The sequence below is a fragment of the Eublepharis macularius genome, chromosome 4 (genome assembly GCF_028583425.1).
Source record: "Eublepharis macularius isolate TG4126 chromosome 4, MPM_Emac_v1.0, whole genome shotgun sequence".
NCBI classification, from domain to species: Eukaryota; Metazoa; Chordata; class Lepidosauria; order Squamata; family Eublepharidae; genus Eublepharis; species Eublepharis macularius.
This window is the reverse complement of record NC_072793.1, coordinates 75,485,607-75,509,517: the sequence shown is the minus strand read 5'-3', so window position 1 is coordinate 75,509,517 and position 23,911 is coordinate 75,485,607. Positions and strand designations below refer to the sequence as shown.

The 23,911-nt window shown below is 42.3% G+C and overlaps 1 protein-coding gene across 1 annotated transcript in view; it reads right to left on the bottom strand.

Annotated features, from left to right (window-relative positions):
* TGFBI (transforming growth factor beta induced) overlaps nucleotides 1-23,911 on the bottom strand; it is a 41,299-nt gene that overhangs the window by 13,337 nt on the left and 4,051 nt on the right. The window contains exons 2-8 of the mRNA XM_054977201.1: nucleotides 21,599-21,697; nucleotides 9,010-9,074; nucleotides 6,572-6,729; nucleotides 5,060-5,224; nucleotides 4,609-4,755; nucleotides 4,233-4,374; nucleotides 2,320-2,532 (exon numbers count right to left, since the gene is read on the bottom strand). Of these exons, the coding sequence (XP_054833176.1) occupies nucleotides 2,320-2,532; nucleotides 4,233-4,374; nucleotides 4,609-4,755; nucleotides 5,060-5,224; nucleotides 6,572-6,729; nucleotides 9,010-9,074; nucleotides 21,599-21,697 (989 nt within the window). The remainder of the gene's footprint in view (nucleotides 1-2,319; nucleotides 2,533-4,232; nucleotides 4,375-4,608; nucleotides 4,756-5,059; nucleotides 5,225-6,571; nucleotides 6,730-9,009; nucleotides 9,075-21,598; nucleotides 21,698-23,911) is intronic.

Here is a 23,911-nt window from a genome sequence, read left to right as displayed (position 1 = left end):
TGAACCCTGAATCCAGGAACTGACTTTTGAACATTGCTTTTGCTGTCACAATTCTCTCCATCAGGCATGGAGATGAATGTGGCCAGGTTTAGTCTAATACCATCTGTTTAATCAAATAGTCTACTTGTCACCAGGGCCCCCCCGAAAGAAATTTCCTCTAATAATAATGTTAACAACAACAACATTCTATTTATATACCACACTTCAGGACAACTTAATGCCACACTCAGAGCGGTTTACAAAGTGTGCTATTATTATCCTCACAACAATCACCCTGTGAAGTGGGTGGGGCTGAGAGAGCTCCGAGAGAGCTGTGACTGACCCAAGGTCACCCAGCTGGCTTCAAGCAGAGGAGTGAGGAATCAAATCCAACTCACCAGATTAGAGTCCTGCCGCTCTTAACCACTACACTAAACTGGCTCTCAGATCCTGGACTCTACCTTGCAAATCTCAACACAGAAAAGAAACAAAAATCACATAACTTGCCAAGCTCTATAGGCATCTATGGTGATCAGATCCCTCAGAAATTTGACTCTTGAGTTCTCCACCATCTCAACAGCCCTCTGCCTAATAACTAATTGGTGCTACTTCTTTAATACCACTGATCAGAGCTCAGTGACAGTGGATGGGAGGAGTCCACAAGTGCAGCCCTGGGTGTATAGCTTTCTACTAAATTTGAGGTTCCATGGATTGAGGATACCTCTCTGCAAAATGGTCACACATCGTCATCATTTATTCCTAATGTTTTTTAGAGTCTATGAGTAAAGACAAAGGGGAAAAAAGATACTTTTGCAAAATTTTACACAATTTTACATATGGGACAGACTTAAAGGGTTGCTGTTGGAAACCAACTATCCTCAGTGTGGGAACTATCATCTTGTGGAGTTCCACAAGGCACAATACTATCCTCCATGCTATTCAACCTCTATGTAAAGCCCTGGACTAAAACAAAATGAATTTCAACAGAGATAAATGCAAAGTTCTGCATTTAGTAAGGAAAAATCAAATGCATAATTATAGGATGGGGGAGACTTGTCTTAGCAGTAGTATGTGCGAAAAGGATCTAGGGGTCTTAGTAGACCACACACTGCACATGAGTCAGCAGTGTGATATGGTAGCTAAAAAGACAAATGTGGTTTAGGGCTGTATAAACAGAAGCATAGTGTCCAGATCAGGAGAAGTGATGGTATCGCTCTACTCTGTTCTGGTTAGACCTCATCTAGAGTATTGTGTTCAGTTTTGGGCACCACAATTTAAGAAGGATATAGACAAGCTGGAACATGTCGAGGGCAACGAAGATGGTGAGGGGTCTGGAGACCAAGTCCTAGGAGTAAAGCTTAAAGGAGCTCGGAATGTTTAGCCTGGAAAGGAGATGACTGAGAGGTATTATAACTATCTTCAAGTACTTGAAGGGGTCATATAGAGGATGGCACGGAGTTGTTTTCTGCTGCCCTAAAAGGTCGGACCATAACCAACTGCTTAAAATTGAATCAAAACTGCTTTCAGCTAAACATTAGGAAGAACTTCCCAACAGTTAGAGCGGTCCCTCAGTAGAACAGGCTTCCTTGGGAGGTAGTGAGCTCTCTGTCTTTTAAGGTTTTTAAGCAGAGGCTAGATGACCATCTGACAGCAATGCTGCTTCAGTGAACCTGGGCAGATCATGAGGGGGAGGGCAGAATGGGGCTGTCAGGAAACAAGTGGCTAAGGAACAAACTTCACAGTATACACAGATGTGTGTGAAGTCTCAGTTGCAGTTTTTGTAAAGAACTAATGGGGAGGGTATATTTTTGTGCACAGCAATGACATGGGAAAGGGAGGCATTATTAATTTCCTTGCTACTTCTTTTTCCATGGAAACTCCCTCTACCACTAAATCACCCCCCTCGTAGGGTTCCATATGAATGTCTGCAAGGATAAACACAAAACTAGAACTCCACAAGGAGGAAAGCAGTTTTGATGGAGGGTGGGGGGAGGAGTGAGCTGAAGCAGAAAACAGAAAGAATGGCCCCTTTCCGCCACCAAGGCACAAATAATATTTTCTCCTGAAACCTGTGCATATGTGTAACCTTGTCCTTTGCCTAATTAAAGAGAAGCTGGGAATTAGGGCCAAGCAGAGGTCATTTTGTTGCAAAGACAACTTCCTGGTTCTTCTAGAAGCCTTATATAATTTGGAACAACAAACAGGAAAGTGAATGAACGGTGCTGTGGAGTACAGTTTGCTTTGCTGGTTGGCTCTCGTACTCTATTCTGCATAGATCTAGAAACAAAGATGATGATTAAATGGCATTGCTTTGAGGAGAATATATTTTTAAAGCTTTACCTGAGTCTGGGATAAGGAGTTCATTAACAAAGTGTATCACGCCATTGGTTGCTATGACATCCTTGTTTGCAATTATGGGCTTTCCATTGAGAGTCAGTTCATCACCATTACAGCCCACTTCCAGCATGTTGCCCTCCAGTGTTTCCACTGATAAGCCAGCAATAATTGCCTCAGCACACATAGCTGATTTCAGAATATGGTTGCTCAGAAGATCTACAAAGGCATAGAGTACAAAAAGCAGGGATTTGAAAAAGCTGGTTGAAAATGACCAGTCGTGTGCCACAATACATCAAAAAGTGACACGTGATTTTCCTTTGTATATGCTGGGGCAAAGGTCTTGTTCTACAGGGATACATCAGTGTGTAGGTAGATGGTCAGAACCTCCACAAGACGCTAATGGCAAGAGGCTGGAATGGAGGGAAGTTCAGTAGACACTGGCACCCAGTAACGTTCTCATGTTGTCAATGTTATGCAGGTTCAGAAGGCTTGCCTTAAAAAGCAGATACATACATTTCTGTGAGGACTGTCTGCATTGTTACTTTTCATGTCAGTTTGGATACATTGTACATCATTCCAACTTACAGACACAAAGCCTTGCCTGTAATTGTGCTTTTGGGGGGAAACGAATAGGTCTCTATGTGTTTTTTAAAAATGTTTATCGTCTTGCTCTCAACAAAGGTTGGTACAACCAGACTACTGCTGACTCAGTATACCTTTCAAAGTGCAGACTAGCTTGCTGTTGCTACTAGTTATTGTTCATCTAGTCCCCACCCCCAGCTTTTGGACCTTCTTTCTCTCTCCTGGTTAATGACTCAGTGCTAATACAGTTTTTCTCATGGCTTTTTCTGTCTGTAAGGCAGGAATGAGGAGGAGCTAGGACAAAGCATCATCACACGTCGGCACCTTAGGTAAACCCAGCACATCATGCTAGCACTGGGTGCTGGATTTGTATGTGTTGTGTATCAGAAAGAGGGAGCAGTACTGTGGTGGCTATGAGCCTCAGCTTTAAATGGCCAAGGGAGTAACACAGGAAATGGCTGCAATGGCAGGCGCAAATGGAGATCTTCTACTGGCAGCCTCTTTCCTACCAAGAAGTTAGCCCAAGGATATTTGCCATCCCCCTCAGATAAAATACGGTACTAACAGTACAGTCCTAAGCAGAGTTGCAACTTTCTAAGTCCATTGAAGTTGATGAACTTGAAAGGTGTAATTCTGCTTAGGATTGTACTGTAAAAATCCCAACAGTTTTTGAAGAAAAGACGTGGGGGTCCGGACTCTGAATTCTTAGAGAAATATCATCCATAATTTACACATGACTCAGCTCCTGGCTCTGGGAAAACAATGATTTCTTACCTTCCTCCCGGAGAATGACTCAATAGACAACTGGAACTCACAAATTTGAAGCAGCATTTGAACATCTTCTTGAGGACTTTAACATAAACACATGGTCCATGCTCATTGTTCTGGTGGCTTTTAAATTAACTGCTAGAAAAGTACAAGTTTCAAATGCTAATCCAAATTTGGAAGTTCAAATTGGCTATTGAGCAATTCCCATGGATTTAGCATGTACAGCTCTCATTATGAGCAATGGAACTTAAAAGAGAACACTTTGGTTGGATCGTGTCCACGGCTTACATGGGAAGCCTCAACGGCTTTGCCTTCTTCTGTGGCTGCTGATGACTGTTCTTCTGCCAACTGGTTAAAATGGGCAGGATGGGACAGTTAATGCCAGCAAAACAATATTAAGCTCCAGAAATACATCCTGCACACATTCCTCACTAATTATAGCGTACCCTTATAATATTATAAGATTTCCTGCAAAACACATAGTCCAACTTTATCATGTCCTCTACCACTAGCGTCTATTTATTTATGTCAGCCATGCATTGGAGACTTGTCCAGTGACTGTTCACCTTTTAAAGCCTCTGGGTCTCCAAGAATCCTGGTTAGAGTTTCTTGTGGGATCTTCTCAAAGGCTTCATTGGTAGGAGCCAACAACGTAAACTGGCCTTCATTTTCTAACAGATTGTTAAGACCAGCAGCTGCCACAGCAGCCTGTAAATAAATGTACAAGATGGAATTAGAGATGTTAAAAGAGTTCATGCTGTGAAAATGCAAACTACATAGATTGCCAAGAAAATAATTCCACCTTCAATTGGCAACAGAGGATACAATGGAACCATCTGACATAAATTCCTATCTGATGAAGGGAGTGCTGACCTTCAAAAGCTCATACCCTGGAAATCTAGTTGGTCTTTTAAGGTGCTACTGGATCTGAATCAAACTCACCCTAAGGGTCTCAAGGCTTTCTTCAATCTCAATAATTTGCAGGATACTGTTTGTTGTTGTAGAAATGACTTTGTCTATGAGATGAACCACTCCATTGGTAGCATGATGGTCAGCCTTCAATAACCTCGCACAATTCACTGTCACAATCTGCAAAGAGCACAGAACAGCAAAGTCCCAAACTATAACAAGCATACATCATTAATGCTAAAGTATTTATGTAAACATATTATGCTACTGGCTTGAAGCCACAGGAGCATTTCCACAGACAAAAGGGAGGCAGCAATTTGTGCTGATTTCCCCCATCCCACTATAGCCCTTCAACCCATATGAAACAGGAATCAAACAAATTAAGATGATATTGTTAATGTTTTTGTCCCAACAATCTTAATAAATGGTACTATGCCAAGAAAACGCAGCCTCAGTAGTGTTAAGTGCTTTTCCGAACACTTACTCCATTTGGATAATGATGAATCTGGATATCAATATTCTGGTACATTGAAGGGAGGCTTGTTCCATGTTTCAGATCATCAGTCAGGACTCGCCTGTTCACCATGTGGTAGCGAAGAGCATTTAGTAGCTCAATATTAACATTACTTACCAAAGAATCCAACATTTCCTAAGAACAAACAATATCACATCAATGCCTTGATTCTACTGTACGTGTTCTGCAAGAACCATGGATATAACAATGCAATAGACCTTGATTATCTCTTTCTGCTTCTGCCAGTGGAAAGAGCAGGTGCCTGGACTGCATCAGTTACCCTGCAGTGTATAAGGAGCTCCACCAGTGCTTCACTGCTCCCGTTCACAGATGCTTTGATAAGGACTTTCTAAGCACTTCTCCTAGATGTGGAGGACTGTGCATCCTTCAGTAGGCCACTGTGCTCAGGGAAGAGATGGAATTATCAATACACAGTTCATGGCCAACTAATCAAGGATGACATGAATAAAATTATGTGACTTTTTATCCATTATTTATTTAGAGAATTTATATGCTGTCCACTCAACATAGTTTAAGCCTACTCTCAGCTAATCACTTTGCAACCTGATTTTGTCTTACAGCTTTCCCTGGGGTTTGCTGTAGGTATAAAGAACAATATAGATTTCTACTCCTGCTACATTACATGATACGAACTGCAGAATATCAGGTTCCCAATTCCATGAATGCTTGAATAACACTTATGGCAGCAAAGCAGCAGCTTTCATTTTTTAAATATGTCTTTGCATTTCACCTTCAATGTTGTATTTATTTATATCAAAATATGAATACTGATTGGTTATAACTGCAGATCAGCATCTGACCAGAGAAAGGCCTAGGAAAAAGTGCCTAAATTCCATGCATTTATTCCCTGAGGAATGTTAAATTCAGTTGGAAGTTTAACTATGATGTCCTGTTCTGTTTTCTGTTTTAAGCCATTTTCCTCCTTAAGATAAAGTGTAAGCAGTAATAATTTGTTCTTAATTAATGAGCAAAAAAGCCATATACATGCTGAAGAATCAGACATGTATCACATGGAAACCACAGTGGAAAATCAGAGTTATACCCTGCTAAGTCTATTGAGGTCAATGGACTTACAAGGGTTTAATTTGGCTTAGGACTGTACTGAGGGTGTGTTGGATAATATTGGCTCTGACAAAGGTACTCTATTGTAAATCTTGTGATAGCAGTAAGTGATCCAAAATAGGGATCATGATTTGGCTCTTTCCACCTTGCCATTGGAGCCTTCCTCCACAACAATGAATCTTCCTCAGGAGGAAGTCTCCCTGCACTGGAAGAAGGCTCTGCAGAGAGTTGAATGGAGAATCCAACCGATGGAGTCTCGAAGTTCTCATACGTCTTACAGCAAAAGTTTATATCCATTTTAATGCGTATTTCCAATATGCTGTTGATAAAGAATTTCTGTTTCTCAAGTCTCCCATACCAACCTAAGCTCAAGAAAATGAAGATGTAAATTTTTCTTACAGCAGGCAAAGACGCCCAGGCCTCATTGGTTGGAGCAAAAATCGTATAGCTTCCAGGACCGGTGATTTCAGCACTCAGGTTAGAGCTGGCAGAATAGAGTTGAGTAGTAGTGGCCCCGACGATACCAAGTGTTTCATAAAGATTCGCAAGAGGCAAAGCTGTTTTAAAACAAAAGGTAATGTTAACAATAGCAATATTCTACTATTTCACAATTCAACAGTTTAATATTTCACATTTAAAATAAAACAGGAGTTCAGCACTGATTCAGTGATGTGTAACTGCAGACCAAGCTTGAACAGATCTGGGACTGGCTTGCGAGCCAGGTGTAACTAAAAGAACAGCACCAACCTGCTTATCCATCAACAAAACTACAACCTGGAGTGCCCCAAAGCTCTTAACATGATCTACCAAAGAAAGCTTGATGAACACCAGCCAAACACTCTGCCTCCCCAACTATCACCACCTACTTCTTGTATAGATTAAGCCACTTGACCACAGCCTCAAGACTTTGGCCCAGGACCTTTGTAGCTGCCTCTGGAGGCTTGAATAATGAGATACTGTCGACAACTCAATTCAAAGTTCCTGATTATCTCAGCCTCTGGTCTTACATGGATACTGAAGAGCACTGGGAATAAAATGGATCCGTGGGGTATTCTGTATACCAGGTCTCTACTGGCTGCCACTACCTCGCCCCCCCCCCCCAAGGTAACACTTTGTCACTTACCATCAAGAGAGAAACCAGCAAAGGGCAATTCCCTTCATCCCAAACACTGATTGCAGCCAATCCACCAACATATGTTTTACTATATTAAATGCTGTTGATATGTCTAACAGTATCTTTATTTATATCTTAACAGTCTGATGATCCAGTGGTCTGGGGCAGAACCAGTCTTACAAAGATCACCCTCTCTTTCCATCCTCTCATAGACACCACTGCTGTGTCTAACATTATCAACAGGAATGGTTTTGCCCTTACTTAACTGTAGCCAGAAATAATCCACCAAGGCTAAAAACCCAGCTGAAGATAGATTTAAATGGGTCAAGGGCAAATATCCAGAAATATCTGGTAACTGCCCATGTCCCTGTTATCAAAAAAACAATTTATTAAAAATGGTCTAATAACAGCTTCTTTCAGCTGTGAAGGAAATACCTTGAAACACATACAAACTAACAGCCTTTTCTAATGGAGCTGTAAGTTCCTCCAAGCATGATTTTAACAGCCGAGATTGACAAGGATCCCATTTGCAAGAAGTGGCCTTCAAAACCCCACACACTTTATTGTCAACAGTCAGGGTGACTCATTCTGAAACTATCTTTAGATCTTTAACCAAGACACCCAGCACATGATCAACCATAAAACAGGCACCTAGGTTGGACTGGGTCAGAATGACTAATTGATATGGACAATTATCAACTTTAATAGCAAAGAATTGAGCAAAATGATCGTGGCTAATATCCAGATCAGAATCAAGCACGTTAGGCCTTGAACCACCCTAAATAATTTTATTAGACAAGATTCTGCTGATGCAATAGTAGCAGAAAAGAAAGCCTTGCTGCCATCAATGCCAACTCATAGATCCTCAAATGGGCTCTATAGCTCTACTTTTCCAACAACACTCTAGCAGTTTAACCACCTTCATCATAGACCACATCTCCGTGGGAAAACCCAGGGCCAGAGCTCTTGTTGAGGGGGGGCATTAATAGCATCTTACAAGCAAGCTTTCCACACCAATACACTACCCAGGCTCCAAAAACTCGCCAGAGCCATTAGGAAACCAACAGGATTCATCAGTCTCTGGGTACAGACCATCTTAACCAGTTTGCCCTTGTGAAGTGGGGAAGGGAACACAACCTTTGTCTTCAGCTAGTAATGATCTGACCATGGCACAAGTTATAAAGATCAGTCCCCTGTCAAAACATCACTGGCGCAGAAAAGAAGATCCACACACAATCTTTCTCATGTGTTGGACATGAAAAACCTGGGACAGTACCATGGTTGCCATAGCAGCCTTGAAGTCCTGAATCAGACCAGACTGGGAGGCCAAAGCATGGTCACTGAAGTCCCCCAACACCAAAAGATTGGTGGTCTGCAACAGCAACTCAATTGGCTCAGTCAAGGCTACTGACAACAACCCAAATCTTAAGGCCAATTACATTGAAAGGAAAGGCCTGAAACCATTTTTTAAAATTGAGCACAGCCATTTCAGAGTGGCAGCTGGGGAGCAAAGAAGCTCCACTTGTCTACCCTCAGCCCAAACTGCACCCTCTTGGTAGCCTTTTAAGTACTGTACACGTGTTTAAAACCACTGAAGGTGAGGACCACAGGGATCAATTTGAAGCAGGTAATCAGCAGTTAAGGAAATAGTTAAGTACCCCTTCTCCCAGCCACCAACAACTGTAAATTTTCATACATTTTTATTTTGCTCTATTTTATTTACCAGCTGGGCAGCCTTTCTCCCCTGGAACTTCTTCATACCCAGGACAGCACTCATAGGCAATCACTCTGCAATGACCAAAGGACAATAGCATTAACAGAAACTACTAACTATAGCATGTTCAGAAAGACTGTTCAGTACAGCCCTCCTGTACCACTTGAGATGCCAGGTAAATACATGTGTGAATGCTTTGGTGCAGTGGTAAAGAGCTGTAGGACTCTAATCTGGAAAACTGGATTTGATTCCCCACTCCTCCACTTGAAGGCAGCTGGGAGACCTTGGGTCAGTCACAACTTCCTGGAGCTCTCTCAGCCCCACTCACCTTACAGGGTGATTGTCATGAGAATAACACACTTTGTAAACCACTCAGAGTGGGAGTTAAGTTGTCCTGAAGGGTGGTATATAAATCAAATGTAGTTGCTCTTATTGTTATAATTCATTTTTTAAAACCCTCCTTATATGTAGGAAAGGAACATGTCAGGTAGAGGGCTAGGATCTTCATGACATGCTAGCTTTTGGCATGCAAGAGATTTTGTACACAGAGTGGCACTCAAACCCTGGAATACTGATTTTGGGGAGTCTGTGTCTCACAAGTGCAGCATTTGGGGGCAACTGGGAATGGATGAAGTTATGTTAACACCTATGATCAAATTTCTGGCTTCTCATAAGACGAATTTCCTACATGGCGATGTTCTCAGGCTCTCATATGCAATGTGAACTGGAAATACAGGTACATCAAAATGCATGATCTTAATTTCATCTGTTTGAGCCCTACACATTGTAATTTACAGGCTGAAATTGATGAACTAGACAAATTCAGCAAATTTACATATATTTGCTTATTTTTTTATCCTTTAGATTTCTTTCTGAAAACCATGGTCATGGATATGCAGTTATTATGGAGGACACTCGGGTCCCTTCAATGTCACTTGAAACATATGATGCTCCGAAGCCTTGGAATGCCTGTGACTGCCACAGATCATCGCCTTATGCTGATTGGTGGTAGGGCTGTAGTGTTAACATGGTCTAAGAGTTTGGTTTATATTTCTAGTTTATTTCCAAGTTGTCAGATTTCGATATAGAATTTGACTAGCAGTGCAGGCTATTCCTTGGAGGCCTTCACCAACTCATTACCTCTTCCTAATTTTAGGAGCTTTAAGTACTTTGTTTAGCTGTGAGTCTCTTGCCTAGTAACAATCCCTTGTGTTGCCTTCATAGGGAATGAAGTTGCAAGCACTGTGTTTTGTTAGCAGATTAAGCTATTTTGGGAACCCTTGAGATTGCACACCATATTTAATCACTGTTTGGATAACACTGTAATTCTATTATGTTTATTATCTTAACAAAGTAACCTAATGTTTTCTCTCCTCGGGCCCCAGAGCTGAAACAATAATTCTCTCATCAAGAGATGTTTTCTGCTTACGTACATCCAAGTGTTATAGAGCTCCCATCTGACAACAGTAGGACTTTACCCATACATAGGTGTAGATTGTTTTATTTGTCTTTGGTACCTTTGGTGCAGCAAAGATCTAATTTATGCTATGAGCAGTCAAATAAGTAAAGTGGCAAATGTAACCATGCCACTCTAATAGATGTTTTAAGGCTTTACAGAAACAGCCTTTTCAATCTTACAGTGCCATACTGCTCATATTTCTCAACCATAATTAGGTCAATTGTCTTGTTTTATACTTCCCCACATGTAATTTTCTTGTGAACTGCAGCATATATCCTGAGTGTGTTGGGGTCATTTTGACCCACTATTGTATCAAAAGGAAATTACCATGCAGGATGAAATTTAAATATTATTTTCTTTGTTTTCATATATTTTCTCCCTGGCATTGTTGATGCTATTCTATTCCTTTACTACCAAAGGGAAGTACTTACTAATGGTGTGTGTGTAGTGGGGTGGGGTGGGGGGTGTCTTGGCAGCCAGTGGCATGTTCAATGCTACTTCCAAGGTTTTTTTGTTGTTGTTTAAAAATTCTACACTTTGGAGTCTATTCAGCCTTCACACTGAACTAGAAAAGTACATTTTTAAAAAATAAAAATAAAATCATGGTTTCCTCAGGGTTGTTTTATAGCTTTATAGGTATAGCTTTTAGAAGAAGAGAAACAATATGATCTTAGTGTCAAAACTGCTAAGAGTGATAGCATGTGGACTGCTGAGGTGGCTCATAGAATTGGCTCCGGGCAAATATACTCAAGAATCGGATTGCAAGGATAGAAAGCAACAGAGTGGGGAGTGAATAATCCAGTCTGTCTGATATGTCATGATCAGGACCCTATAAATCACCACTGGGAACACCAGAGGCTGAAACAAAATTCTTCATGGTAATTAAGTGTTAGTGACTAAAACATACCTGTGCTTCCATTACAGAGGCAAATAAATTCTGGGTCAGTTTCCAAGCAAACCAACACAGAAAAACCCAGACTGATTGTCTAGACATTATATATGCCACGTGGGAAAAGTTTTGCCTAAAGCTAATTGCTTTCTTTGACTCCTGGAGGTCTCAACACTTCACTAGTTCACTTTTCAATCTCCACTACCCTACTTTTCTCATTAGGAAACACACATTATCCGCCCCCACCCCCCTTGGTTGTATCCCCTACATGCTCTCTCTCTCTCTCTCTCTCTCTCTCTCTCTCACACACACACACACACACACACACACACACACACACACACACACACAAACAGCTCTCACAAAGTCTAGACAATACTTTGGTTCAAAACTGAAATTAACCACAGAGATTATTAATGACAAGTCCAAAGTTTAGTATAAAAAATTCTCAAAATACGACATCATTTCTCAAAGGCTTATTTATAGAGGGATGGGGAGTTAATGAGTTGTGACTAACAGACCTGGAACTTAATGTACACAAAACTCAGGACTGCAGCCTAAAATCTCTGGGGAACAAGGACTGCTGGGAAGACCCTCCAGAGTTGAAGGAAGTAAACTAGGCTGCAAATTAGCCTAGCAAAGGGGAAGAAAGGCCTCAAACACAAGGCTGAACAGTAAAGTTTTTGCTTTGGCTGATATGGTTCTGAGGGTCATTTCACAGAGAAAAGACTGAGTTAGTCAATACAGGCAAATGCAGCTAGTCATGGGTCCCTGATAAAGATACCAGTGTGTTTTTGTCAGTCACACTTTACTGTTTCAATTGTATATTGAAAGCATTTGACATGTGAAGCATTTGTAATGATACTACCATGTAATTTCAGCAAATGCCTTTCTCAATGCATAAAACAATAATGGTATTGAAAATGTTGGCACACTGAAACAGTAACATATAGTGCTACAAATTTTTATTTGCTATTCCTCTACTTTGCTGTTCCCTAACATGAGGACAGTCATCTGAGGGTCCTTGAGCTGGATCTGTGCCTCCCTCTCCCAAATTTTTTATGTGTCTGACAGTGCCACTAAAGTTTAGTCTGCGTTTGTTTCTATGCTTCTGTTCATTTTCTGAGTGTAAAAAAGACTCTATAATGTTATCTCTCTTTGTTGGATTGTACATACAACATGTAATTGCATTGATTCTTGCATATGTTATACTTGAGTACATATGTGCTATACCTTTGAATCCCTTTGAGCTAAGTCAACCCTATCCACAACTGAATATCAGTTTGGTTGTTGTGGATTTTTCAGGCTGTATAGCCGTGGTCTTGGTGTTGTAGTTCCTGACATTTCGCCAGCAGACTGTGACACTGACAGATCACTGTCTTTTGGTGCTACACCTCTGAAGATGCCAGCCACAGCTGCTGGCGAAACGTCAGGAACTACAACGCCAAGACCACGGCTATACAGCCCGGAAAATCCACAACCAACATGGTTCTCCGGCCGTGAAAGCCTTCGACAATACATCGAATATCAGTTTGTACAGCAGAGTCTACTGCAACGCCCACCCCTTCCAGGGCCGGCGTGCCCATTGAGGCCAGGTAGGCGGTTGCCTCAGGGTGCGGGGTGCCAGAGGGGGCGCCGGAGGAGGCGCTGGGGGCAGGAGCACGTACCACAGAGCTGTAGCCTCCCAGGTCTCCCACCCTGCGCTGCTGCCACCGCTAGCACACGCCCCCAGCCGGGCACAGCAGCCGCAGGCAAGCGTCTAGGGTGGTGCAGGGAACTGAGTGGGAGAGCTGGGAGGCCACCCACACGCCGTCCCAGCTGCTCACTGCAGCAATTGGGCCAGCTTGCATGCGCGCCTGTGATGACATCACACGTGACATCATCACGCAGGCTGGTGTGCGCACGCAGGCTGGCCCGCTGCAGGCACCAAAAACCCTGGCACCGCTCTTGACCCCCTCCCCAGACCAAGATCTGAAAAAGATCTTGGTCATGCATCTGATGAAGAGAGCTATGATCTTGAAAGCTTATGCTACAATAAAGTTGTTTAGTCTTAAAGGTGCTACTAGACTCTTTACTATTTTGCTACTACAGACTAACATGGCTAACTCCTCTGGATCTTTGGTCACCCCTGGCTTTCATGTATCAACATAACCTAGGAAGGTGTCTCAGACCAGCTGTCCATCCTAAATAGGCTAGCTCTAGTTGTGGAGGACATAGGCTCTGAAGATGTCCTGTACTTTATTCTGTGCTCTAAGCTCAGCACTCTTTTCTGCAGTGGTATTCCAGATCAGACCAGACCATATAAAATCAGAGTTCCACAGTCAGTCTTGAAGGAATAATTCCCAAGCCAGAGGGGTTAGAATCATATCACCTCTGGCTCCCTGCCCCGATCTTGGCATGATTCCTGCCTCCTTTCCCAGCCTGATATGGGGTCTATTAAGTATCACATTTCTGATTTCTATATTCCTCCTGACTCCAAGTGCAGTGTTTATCAGCTTTGGGTCCTGTTAAAATTACTTCAGCCAAGCCTGTGTTTGTGATCTTCCCAAATAATCTCTTCACTGTTCATTTCTAAGCATTCATACCTTTTCTTCCAGGCATGTTATACTTTATTTAAAATATATTTCCTGAAATCCCCTGCACAAATTCAGGGCATATTCAACTACACTGAGAACTTTCTCAATCAAGGCAACTAGGAGAACAGTCAAAACAGTATCATTGATACTTCAACTAGAGATAAAGTAATCAGAATTCACTCTCAAGCAGAGACTTTTATTGCATGAAGCAAACATTGTTTCATAACATGGGTATGACTGCAACCTTTTGTTCTTCAAAAAGAATCAGCACCTTGACTCTGAGCTTATGCAGAGTTCTTACTCACCCAGGGCAAAGGGATGATTCAGTTCTCTTGCCCTGGCCTGACCCATCCAACATAAAAGAGGAAGGGTTCAGGAAAGATTCATGAAGGGACAAGCCCTGTGCTACTCCTGCCACTAATGGAGGCACTTCCAACAAGAATACCCATTGATGGAGTGTGCAACACTGTGGCTGGGAGACTGCATTATCCATCATCATGCACTGCTTTTGACTGCCTTCACTTCTTCTGGTAGTCACCATAGCTGGGCAGAACCTAGCAGCCATGTTTGACAGTGGGAGTCCATTATACACTCTCAAACATTGCTGCCAGACTTCCTGGTAGTATGGGTGGCCACCATAGTTTGCATCCACCAACACTCTCAACATTGGCCAATGGTTTGGGTTCCAGTTACTGTCCAAAGCCACACAAAGGAGATAGAGTTGGTCCAGGTTCCCCTTTCCCAGTGCTGCTTGGGTGTGGCATCCCAGACTTCTACCACACACAAGGTAACAGTGCCCCCTTGCTCCCCAGTGATGCTAGTGGAGGAAGAGACCAAAGAACTCAGGAGTTCAATGGCTCCCACAACCACTATGGATAGCCCAATGAATTGGTCTGTCTGGGGGTGGGGGCAGACCTGGACTTCCAGGTTCCTCAGGCTACAGAGCTCCCCCAAAAGAGCCATGTCAGGTAGAGAGGGGTCAGTCATAGATGTCCACACAGCAGCCCTGGTGCCCTGCATTACACTAGAGTGTGGGTTGTGGTGTTGGATGGCTGGGAGAAAGAAGGGGGGAAATGGAAAGAAGTGAGAGAAGCAACAAGACAGAAGAAACAGATCTCACTTCCTTATCAACATGTTCCACTTCCCTATCAGCATCAACTTGGGCACCACCCATGACCCCCCTGGTCCCATTGCCAGTAATCCAAACACCATTTGATTGGCTCACCATGAAAATACCGGGACCATGCAAAGTTTGGAGTACATGCTGGTTCTAGTGGACTACACAACCCAGTCCCCCAAGACCATTACATTACATACTATGCATACAGCCAGGGTGGTCAAGGTTCTGTTTCACTTGTTTGCACATGTTTACCCCAGGAGATAATGAATGACTGTGGAACCCTTAAGACCACGCTGTGGCAGCAGACTCATGATAAATCTACACAGTGGATTTGTTTCAGGACCCCCTACTGTTTATGGTATGGGAAACACCTCAGGCCTCCACTAAGCAGTGGGCATGTTGCTGTACCAGCAGCACCCTTGTTAGCAAACAGATGCAGCTCAAGCTCACAGGCTGACACCAGCCATTGATGTCATCAGTAGGTCCAATAAAGGGAAGGACATGACCCAGCCTGACTGGAAGCTAGGGCAGTTTGAACTGGTGGAGCAGGCCAAACAGGAGAGCAGCCTGGCAGGCCACTTGATTCATTATTTTTTGAAAGAGCCCTTGAATGGGCAGAGAGTCTCAGAGGCAGGGAGAGAGGCAACAGGACAGGCTAGTAGGGGGAGTATGTAAGAACAGTCTGGGTTGGCTAGAAGAGAGCTAGAGTCCAGTAACACCTATAAGACTAACAAAATTTGTGGTAGGATATGAGCTTTCATGAGTCACAGCTCACCTTTTCAGTGGGTTGCTTAGTAGGGTTCCCAGCAGGAGAGAGGATCTAACACCTGGTTGATGGTCTGCATGCAGGTGTACCCAGCACTGGTGCAATGACATCAGTTCTGGGGACAAAATCAGTGGTGGGCGATTGCTGGGTGGCTTGAAACCTCCTCCTGAACCACTGGGAGATTGCCTTCCACTGGTGGGCATCTAGGATCCCTATTGGCTAGTGAAGTGAGAGGCCCAGCCTGGGAGCAGAGTGGTTGGTGGTCACACAGAGCATGGAGGAGCAAGGTGAACCACTCCCCTACCCTCTCAGCTCTGAGGCTTTGTGGGGACTTCCATCAATTGGTGCCTCCAGGCAAGGGAAGGATGCATGAGGAGCTCACACTTTAGATTCAAAATGTAGCAAAGCCATAAAATACGCGGAAAGCCCTTGCTTTTTTTGTTGCTTATACTGTGCTATCCCAGTTATTCCTAGCCTTTGAAAGCTAATTTTAAGTGTATTTTGAGGCCATAAAAACAAGCTGCAACATTTCTCTGCCAAATTAAGATGCAGCAATAACAGTTTGCCATAAAGTCAAAATGCAGAGTTATTATAAACAGAAACATGTTTTAATGAAGAAAGCCTGTCATGTTGCTAAAAATGTCATGTAAACGTCATCTAAAATCACAGAGCACTAAAGATGGGGTCACATAAACAAACAGCACTTAGCTTTTCCATGTGTTCATGCCCTTTGGGCATAAGAAGAAACTTCACTGTTAAGCAGATGTGAACAGCAATAGGCATTTCTGGGATCCCAACAGCTGGTTTACATTTGACAATGGCTCCAATGCAAGTGCCATGGAAGCTTGTGGAGACATCACCAGGCTGGGATTTTAAAAACCGAGCAAACTGTGACAGGCATGCATACAGCTCCCCCCTTTCATAAACGGCACCTCCACGTGAGTCAAGCCAGGCTAGGAGCTCAACAGAGGCCTACTTGCATCAAGGCAGTTGTAAACACAAGCTTCAAGAGGCTGACAACACAGAAACGTGTGCTGTTGTTCCAGTTTGGTGTAGTGGTTAGGACACACCTAGAGAAAATTGTAGACGTGTTCATTGATGTTTAAGATACAGCATATGGTACAAAGACTACAGTGTTAAACTTGGGAGTCCCAGTAATGCTTAGATTGCCAGATGGCTACAGGTGAGCATTTCTGTTATAAGGTCAGAGCGGCCACGATGTCAGTGGTCATGTGATTTTTCACTGAGTCTGGTTTGCAAAGGGAAGTAAAAGCTGTGATGAGTGAACATCACAGAACACTGAATGCATAAGGTAGCTGAAGGCTGCAGAGAGCTTTATGAATGGCAGAGAGGAGTTGAAAGGAAAAATAAAAGCAATGGAAGCATTCTGTAGCTATAAAAATAATCTTCAATTTCTTTTGTAAAGTTCTTCAATATATCTGCACCACATTTTTAATATTATTATTAAAGTCAAGTGCTAAAGTGATAAGGAATCCTTATCTTAAAGACCACAGGGAACAGTATTGAAACTGATGAAGTATAAACCTTTTGTTCTGTTGGATGTCTAACTTGACAGTTAACAAAGGAAAGAGATGCACAGCACACGGACACCCTGCTTATCACAGGACAACATATTGCATAACTACCCCCAATCACTCCCCTTCTGATCTGCATACTGAGGAATGAATCAGAGTCTGAAGTGAACGGAAGCACACTCAGCATTCCTTGGCAATGTCAGGAACTCCTGACTAACATCTCTTTCATTATGGGATAAGGAATCACATAAACAAGAGCAGGAATTCTCTCTGGTTACAGAGAGAAATAGTACAACTACATAAGAAACAGCAGTTTTTGAGTAGGGCTGATAGTCCACCATGACTGTGTCTTTATCTCTTAATTCCCCTGATGCAGCAACCAAATGTTCCATAAAGTTTCCATCATCTGTTCTATCATCTCCTATGCCCACTCTATGCAAACCTGTAATCCTGCTTATGGCAAGAAGTGGGAGAGGGATACACAGCAAGAGAAGACACAATTGCTTTTTCTCCTACACACAATTGCAATTTGGCAAGCTTGCCTATGAATGGTTATCTGTCAGAGGGGCAGTAAGAGAAGATCAAGTAATGCTAACTTTATTTGCACCTGAAGCTAAAGAACCCTCAACCCACTCACAGCTGAAGTGTCTCAGAGATGGAAAGTGGTAAATGGCTCCCATTCTAAACTCTGCTGCCTGAAGCATGCCACTTCTTAGCAAAGCTGACCTAGGAATGAGGATCTGCCAACTTCAAAGGAGTATATGCGTGTAGATGCAAGCCTATGCCTGGCTAAGAGCTGATGAGTGAAGGGAAACTATAAGAACAGCCTCACGCTGAAGAGGAGTTACCAGAACAAAGCTGTATGGATTACACAGACAAGCATAAAGAATACTTTCAAAAAATAACTTTTACTTAAACCATTTTAAAGCTGCCTTTCCACCTAAGTTAGTATTGATGGTTGTTGTGGGTTTTCCGGGCTGTATTGCCGTGGTCTTGGCCAACAGCCCGGAAAACCCACAACAACCATCGTTCTCCGGCCGTGAAAGCCTTCGACAATAAGTTAGTATTGTTTACTAACTTAGGGTGCCCAAGGTAGTAAATAATAAACACTATAACAAGATTTAAAACACATAAATATATAAAACCATTACAAATATAGTAAAACAATCAAAATGATAAACACATGTATGGAAGGGAAGGCCTCATGAGAATCACTGAGGGAATGCCAGACAAAACAAGTCTTTACCCACTGATGAAAGGCAACTGTAGAAAGAGACAGTTGGATCTTCCTGGGAAAGGAATTTCATAATTTTGGTACCACTACCAAGAAGGCCTGTTCTCATGGTCCAGCCTCAGATGACAGGGGCACTCAAAGCAGGGCATATGAAGGCAACCATAGTGGGTGGATACTTTAATATGGGAGTAGATGGTCCTTAATGTATAGGGCTTTACCAGCACCTGGAAGCAAATTGGGAGTCAGTAGGTAGAACAAGACTGGAATGATATTGTCCCTATAACTTACTCCAGCCAAAATTCTAGCCACAGCGTTCTGCAATGGTTATAGCTCCCAGACACTCTTTAATGGCAGCCCTATATACAACACATTGCAGTAGCCTAATCTATTGCATCAATGAGAAGCATTTAACTGTCTTAAGATGACATGTCATTTACTCTGGAATGTTACAATGTGGCGGTGGAAAGTGTTACCAAGTCATAGCTGATTTATGGCAACTCCATAGGGTTTTCAAGGCAAAAGACTAATGGAAGTGGTTTGTCATTGCCAACCTCTGCATAGTGACCCCGGCCTTCCTTGATGGTCTCCCATCCAATTACTAACAAAGGTCAACCCTTCTTAGCTTCTAAGATCCAACAAGATCGGGCTATCCAGGTCAGGACCTCATGTAAATACAAATAAAAAATTGCTCACTAAGAAAAAAGACTTTAACCAATTCTTTGCATTCTGTGCTAGTTCTCTATTTGCAGGGAGGGTTTTTTCCCATGAAAGACCATTCAAATCTGGATTCCCAAACCTACAGTCTGAAACCCACTCTACCACCTCATTCTGCTGCATGTCTAGATTAGGGCAAAGGTAATTCGTGCCTTAATCTTCCCAATGTCTAGGAGTTTCCAGTAACATGCTTTGATTTCCTAATATACCCAGCAATATTGCTTCTGAACCTTTCTGATAAATTATTCTCTAGTGAGCTCATGACAATGAACAGTAGGTAATCCTCAAAACAACCCTGTAAGAAAGGTTAGGTGGAGAAAGTGATTGACCCCAGCTTATCTAGTGTGCTTCATGGCTCGGTCGGAATCTGAAACTGGATTTTCTCCATCCAAGGCCAACTCTCTTCACTACATAACACCAAGTATTACAATGATACTAGTTTATACACATAGTGCATTGGTTCCAAGAAAATGTTTGTGCACTTAACATAAGTTTACTCTTTCTGCTTTTGAAACGGTCAAGGCTGTGTTTGCCTCAGCTCACAAAGAAACTTTTATTTATGGTTGTTTTGCTTACAAACATAGAAATTGCTCAAATGAAGTTAGCTGTCTGGAGTCATTCATATACATTTGTGAGACTGTCTCATCCCCCAAATTCTACTTGTTTGGAGTTTTCCTGACCTTGCAGAGTTTACACCTTCCATAGAAGACTAGCAGACTTCATTTCAAGACTGGCTGTCAGCCAAACATGTACACATTCTTAATTAGGTGCAGACCACCCCTTTCAAAAGTACATGTCTAGGCCACTTACATAGAACGCTTTATGCAATGTCCATTGAGTGCTAACATCTGCACGGGCAGGCCTCAGTTGGATTTGTAAATCTCACTCATGGTGGCTGATGAGGTTGTCAAATAACCAGACAATTATCTGGCATACATTCTATGACACAAACATGTGTCATCATGACAAAATAAACACAACATCCTCATGTATCACAGTGTATATTCTTTTTCCTACACTGATTACATTTGACACAAGAACAGTAACTGGTATGTTATGCAGTATAAAGTAATGAATTAATACCCCAGGACAATGAAGAATAACTAACCTTGAGAAATAAGATGGAGATTTGCCCAAGTTTCCACAGAAATGGAGTTCTCATAAACTCTTCAGAAAAACTGTTTGTTTGGGGAAACTGAAGTTCAGCTAAGATGTGAATTATCCCACTGCACCAATATCATAAAATATCTATTTCTCAATATGGCCAAATCTATGGATATTTAAATTCAAGTACTGGGGTCATGGGCTGACAGGACAGATCTTTCTAGAAATTTGCAAAACAGAGGAATGTTACATGTATGTGCACAGACAGCATAAGCTCACCATCAGTGGGGAGAAGAGAAGCTGCAAGCTGAGCCCACATGCCTGGATCCAGCTTGGGTGCCAATTTAGTCACTGCTGCCAACACCAGCCCCACCACTGCTGCCTCTCATGTGCAGGCATGGAGAAGGAGGGGAGCCACCACCTCACTGCCACCAAGTTTGCAATGTTGCTGGCAAGCAGGTTAAGAGGAGCAGAAGCTGCTGCCCCCCCCCCAACCCACACACACACATTTGCACTGCTTTAGGAAGGTAAGGGGGTGGATCACAAGCTACCACTGTCACCTCCTCAGCCACTGAGGTTCCAAGACTGAAGTGGCTTAAGCTGATATAGAACCGTTAAGGAAGATGCCTTGGACATCCTGCAGTGCAGTTGTCTGCACCCTGAGGAATACTTCTCCAATGGAGCCATTGGGACCGTATGTTATTACCAGGAAATATTCCAGTGTTTACAGCAGATTACACAGAACATACTCTCCCAAGCCATTTTACAAGGGAGGGAAAGAGCATGGAGTACAGGTTGTGGTTTGTGGCCTGGATTGATCTCTTGCTGCAAGACAGAGCCATCTCATCATCACGAAAATGGAAAAATCAGGTATGTAGGTTAGAACTGAATCCAAACTAGGTTTCAGCAGCCACAGAAGTTGTCACAAGTGCTAGATTTCTGAAAACTGTGAAGTACCAATTGCTTTTCTTTGAACATGTTTAGAAGCCCTTCAGTCAGCTCCCACCAAGACACGCTAGGAGTTTGATAATCATCTTGTATTTGCTATCTGCTTGAGACTGCAAAAACAGACATGTTGTGTTTGGCTTGGTGGATAAGTAGATGTCCAAGACAGCTCCATCCCTCCTCCTCCACCACCTTCTACAAGTCATCAGATATCTCCCTTCATACCATAGTCTTTTCCTTAAACTCAAGAACTTACGTTGCTTTGCCACAGATTTTCCTCTGGTACCACAATTTGCAGTTTGGCAAGTATTTCCTGTTTGTTCCAATAAGCTTCAGCACAGCACAAACATTGGGACTACAGACAAAAGAAGAGGGAAAAAAGACATGGTAAGCTTCCTGTTCATGCTCTGGCGTTTAAAGATGTCTTGTCAATAATAAGTCTGAAAAGAAGCACTGTATTTATAAAGAAGGAATCTTTTTATTCCTGTAGTTTAACTTTCCAGGAGATCAGAATATTTAAAAAAAACTATTATAAACTGAACTGGAATGTGAAAGTTTCCTCTATACTAAGCCAAGTTTTTCAAAGATTTCCCTGAATGAATACAAAATCTTGACCTCTTCTTCCCCCAGTAACAATAATAATTTTAAAAGCTTCAATTTCAATGGTGTAAAGATTTCCATTAGTTGTCGAAGGCTTTCACGGCCGGAGAACTATGGTTGTTGGGGGTTTTCCGGGCTGTATTGCCATGGTCTTGGCATTGTAGTTCCTGAGGAACTACAATGCCAAGACCACGGCAATACAGCCCGGAAAACCCCCAACAACCATTTCCATTAGTCATCGAGAGTTACAATTTAGGAATAAATTTGGTTTCTTCTTAAATCATCAGCAAGCACAAAACAAAGGAATTAGATGCACAAAAACACCCAAGATAACCTACAAATTTTGGATTGCAAAATGTAAACAATCACACATTTCTAGACTGGCTGTCTGATTTAAGGCTTCAGGCTCCAAATTCCTCATTAGTATAAAAATACTTGTATACCATATTTCACTGATGCTATGTGTATACTGCATAGAAATATATAATCCCCCCTCCACCCATCATTTTAAGGTTTCCTGTATGTAGCTGTCATATAGGGTCAGATGAACTTCCTATAACTCAGTACTGTATCTAGTCTTCTCACACACAGGGGCGGGAGGGAGGGAGACAATTTCCTGTGGTACAATCCCTCAGTTCTCTGGAGTGATAGAACAGGTCTCTCTCAGCTATGAGTAACGTAGTGCAAGACAAGATATTGAAGGGGTAAGATCAACCCACTTACTGGATTTTTGCATGTTTTATAATGCCATGGAACAACATCAAAAGGAAGACATCCTTAAGCTGAGTAACAGTGGAAAACAGAAAGAAAGGAGCTACCAGAGGGGCCAGACAGATGATTCAGGGACTACAATGCAGTGTGATAGCCACAGTGTTGAGTCTGAATGTGGGAAATCTTCAATTATGTATTACTTAGATACTTACTTCATTTATTTAGGAAAGCCTTCTTCAGTTACATAAAGCTCAGAAGCTTTGCCCTTTCTCACATACAGCTAATCTAGCCATAATGATCAATGCCACTGTAATCTCAAGGCTAGGTTACTAGGCACTTTACATGAGACTCCTCTTGAAGACAAATTGGAAAAATCAGATGTTGACTTAACTGGTAAGCCCACTCATGATACTGAGCTTCGTGAATATCTACAGTGGTTTCTGTTGATCAGGTCAAGCTGCTGGATTTCACCTTTTAAGCCTTTAATGAACCCCCCAGATACTTACTGGACCACCTCTTCCATTACCCTCAAGGTGACTACACTCATCACAGTAGGGACAGCTCACTGTTTTAACCCAAGGAAGGCCAGAACCATTTCAGCCCAAACATGTCATTTGGAATGGCCTGCCAAAGAGTGCCATCTCTGCCAATAGTTTCAGGTGGGTACCCGTGTTAGTCTGTAGTAAAAGAGCAAGATTTGGGTCCAGTAGCACCTTTAAGGGCATCTTTAACATGCAACTGGACCTGAATCTTGCTCTTCTGCTCAGACCAATACAGCTACCCACCTGAAAATATCTTTATGGAGGGTACCACTTTCAGCCACCAAGGGTGGAAATTCATCAACCTTACAAAAAACTTGCACAGGTAAAGACTGGTATCTCTGTAATGTTTCATAGAAGGTGCAAGCCAGGAGTTTGGGTAATTTTATGTGGTTTTGGTCCTGATCAATGTTGCTGACTGTTTCAAGGGCATCTATAGAAGAATTAAAGACATAGTTTAATGATGTATAGACTATTTCTGGAAGTCACTATGAGAAAATTGAAAAATTGATATATAAATATTTGCAATGACTAAAAACTATCCTACATCATAAAGCTGAACTTGAAGGAAAGGTAGAAAATTATTTAGATAATTTATAATGCACTCTTCCTGAACAGGTATTCAAAGTACCTTACAACATCATTCTTCCCTCCTCCATTTTAACCTTGCAACAACAATGCTGTGGGAGGTAAATTAGGCTGAGAGAGTAACTTGCCCC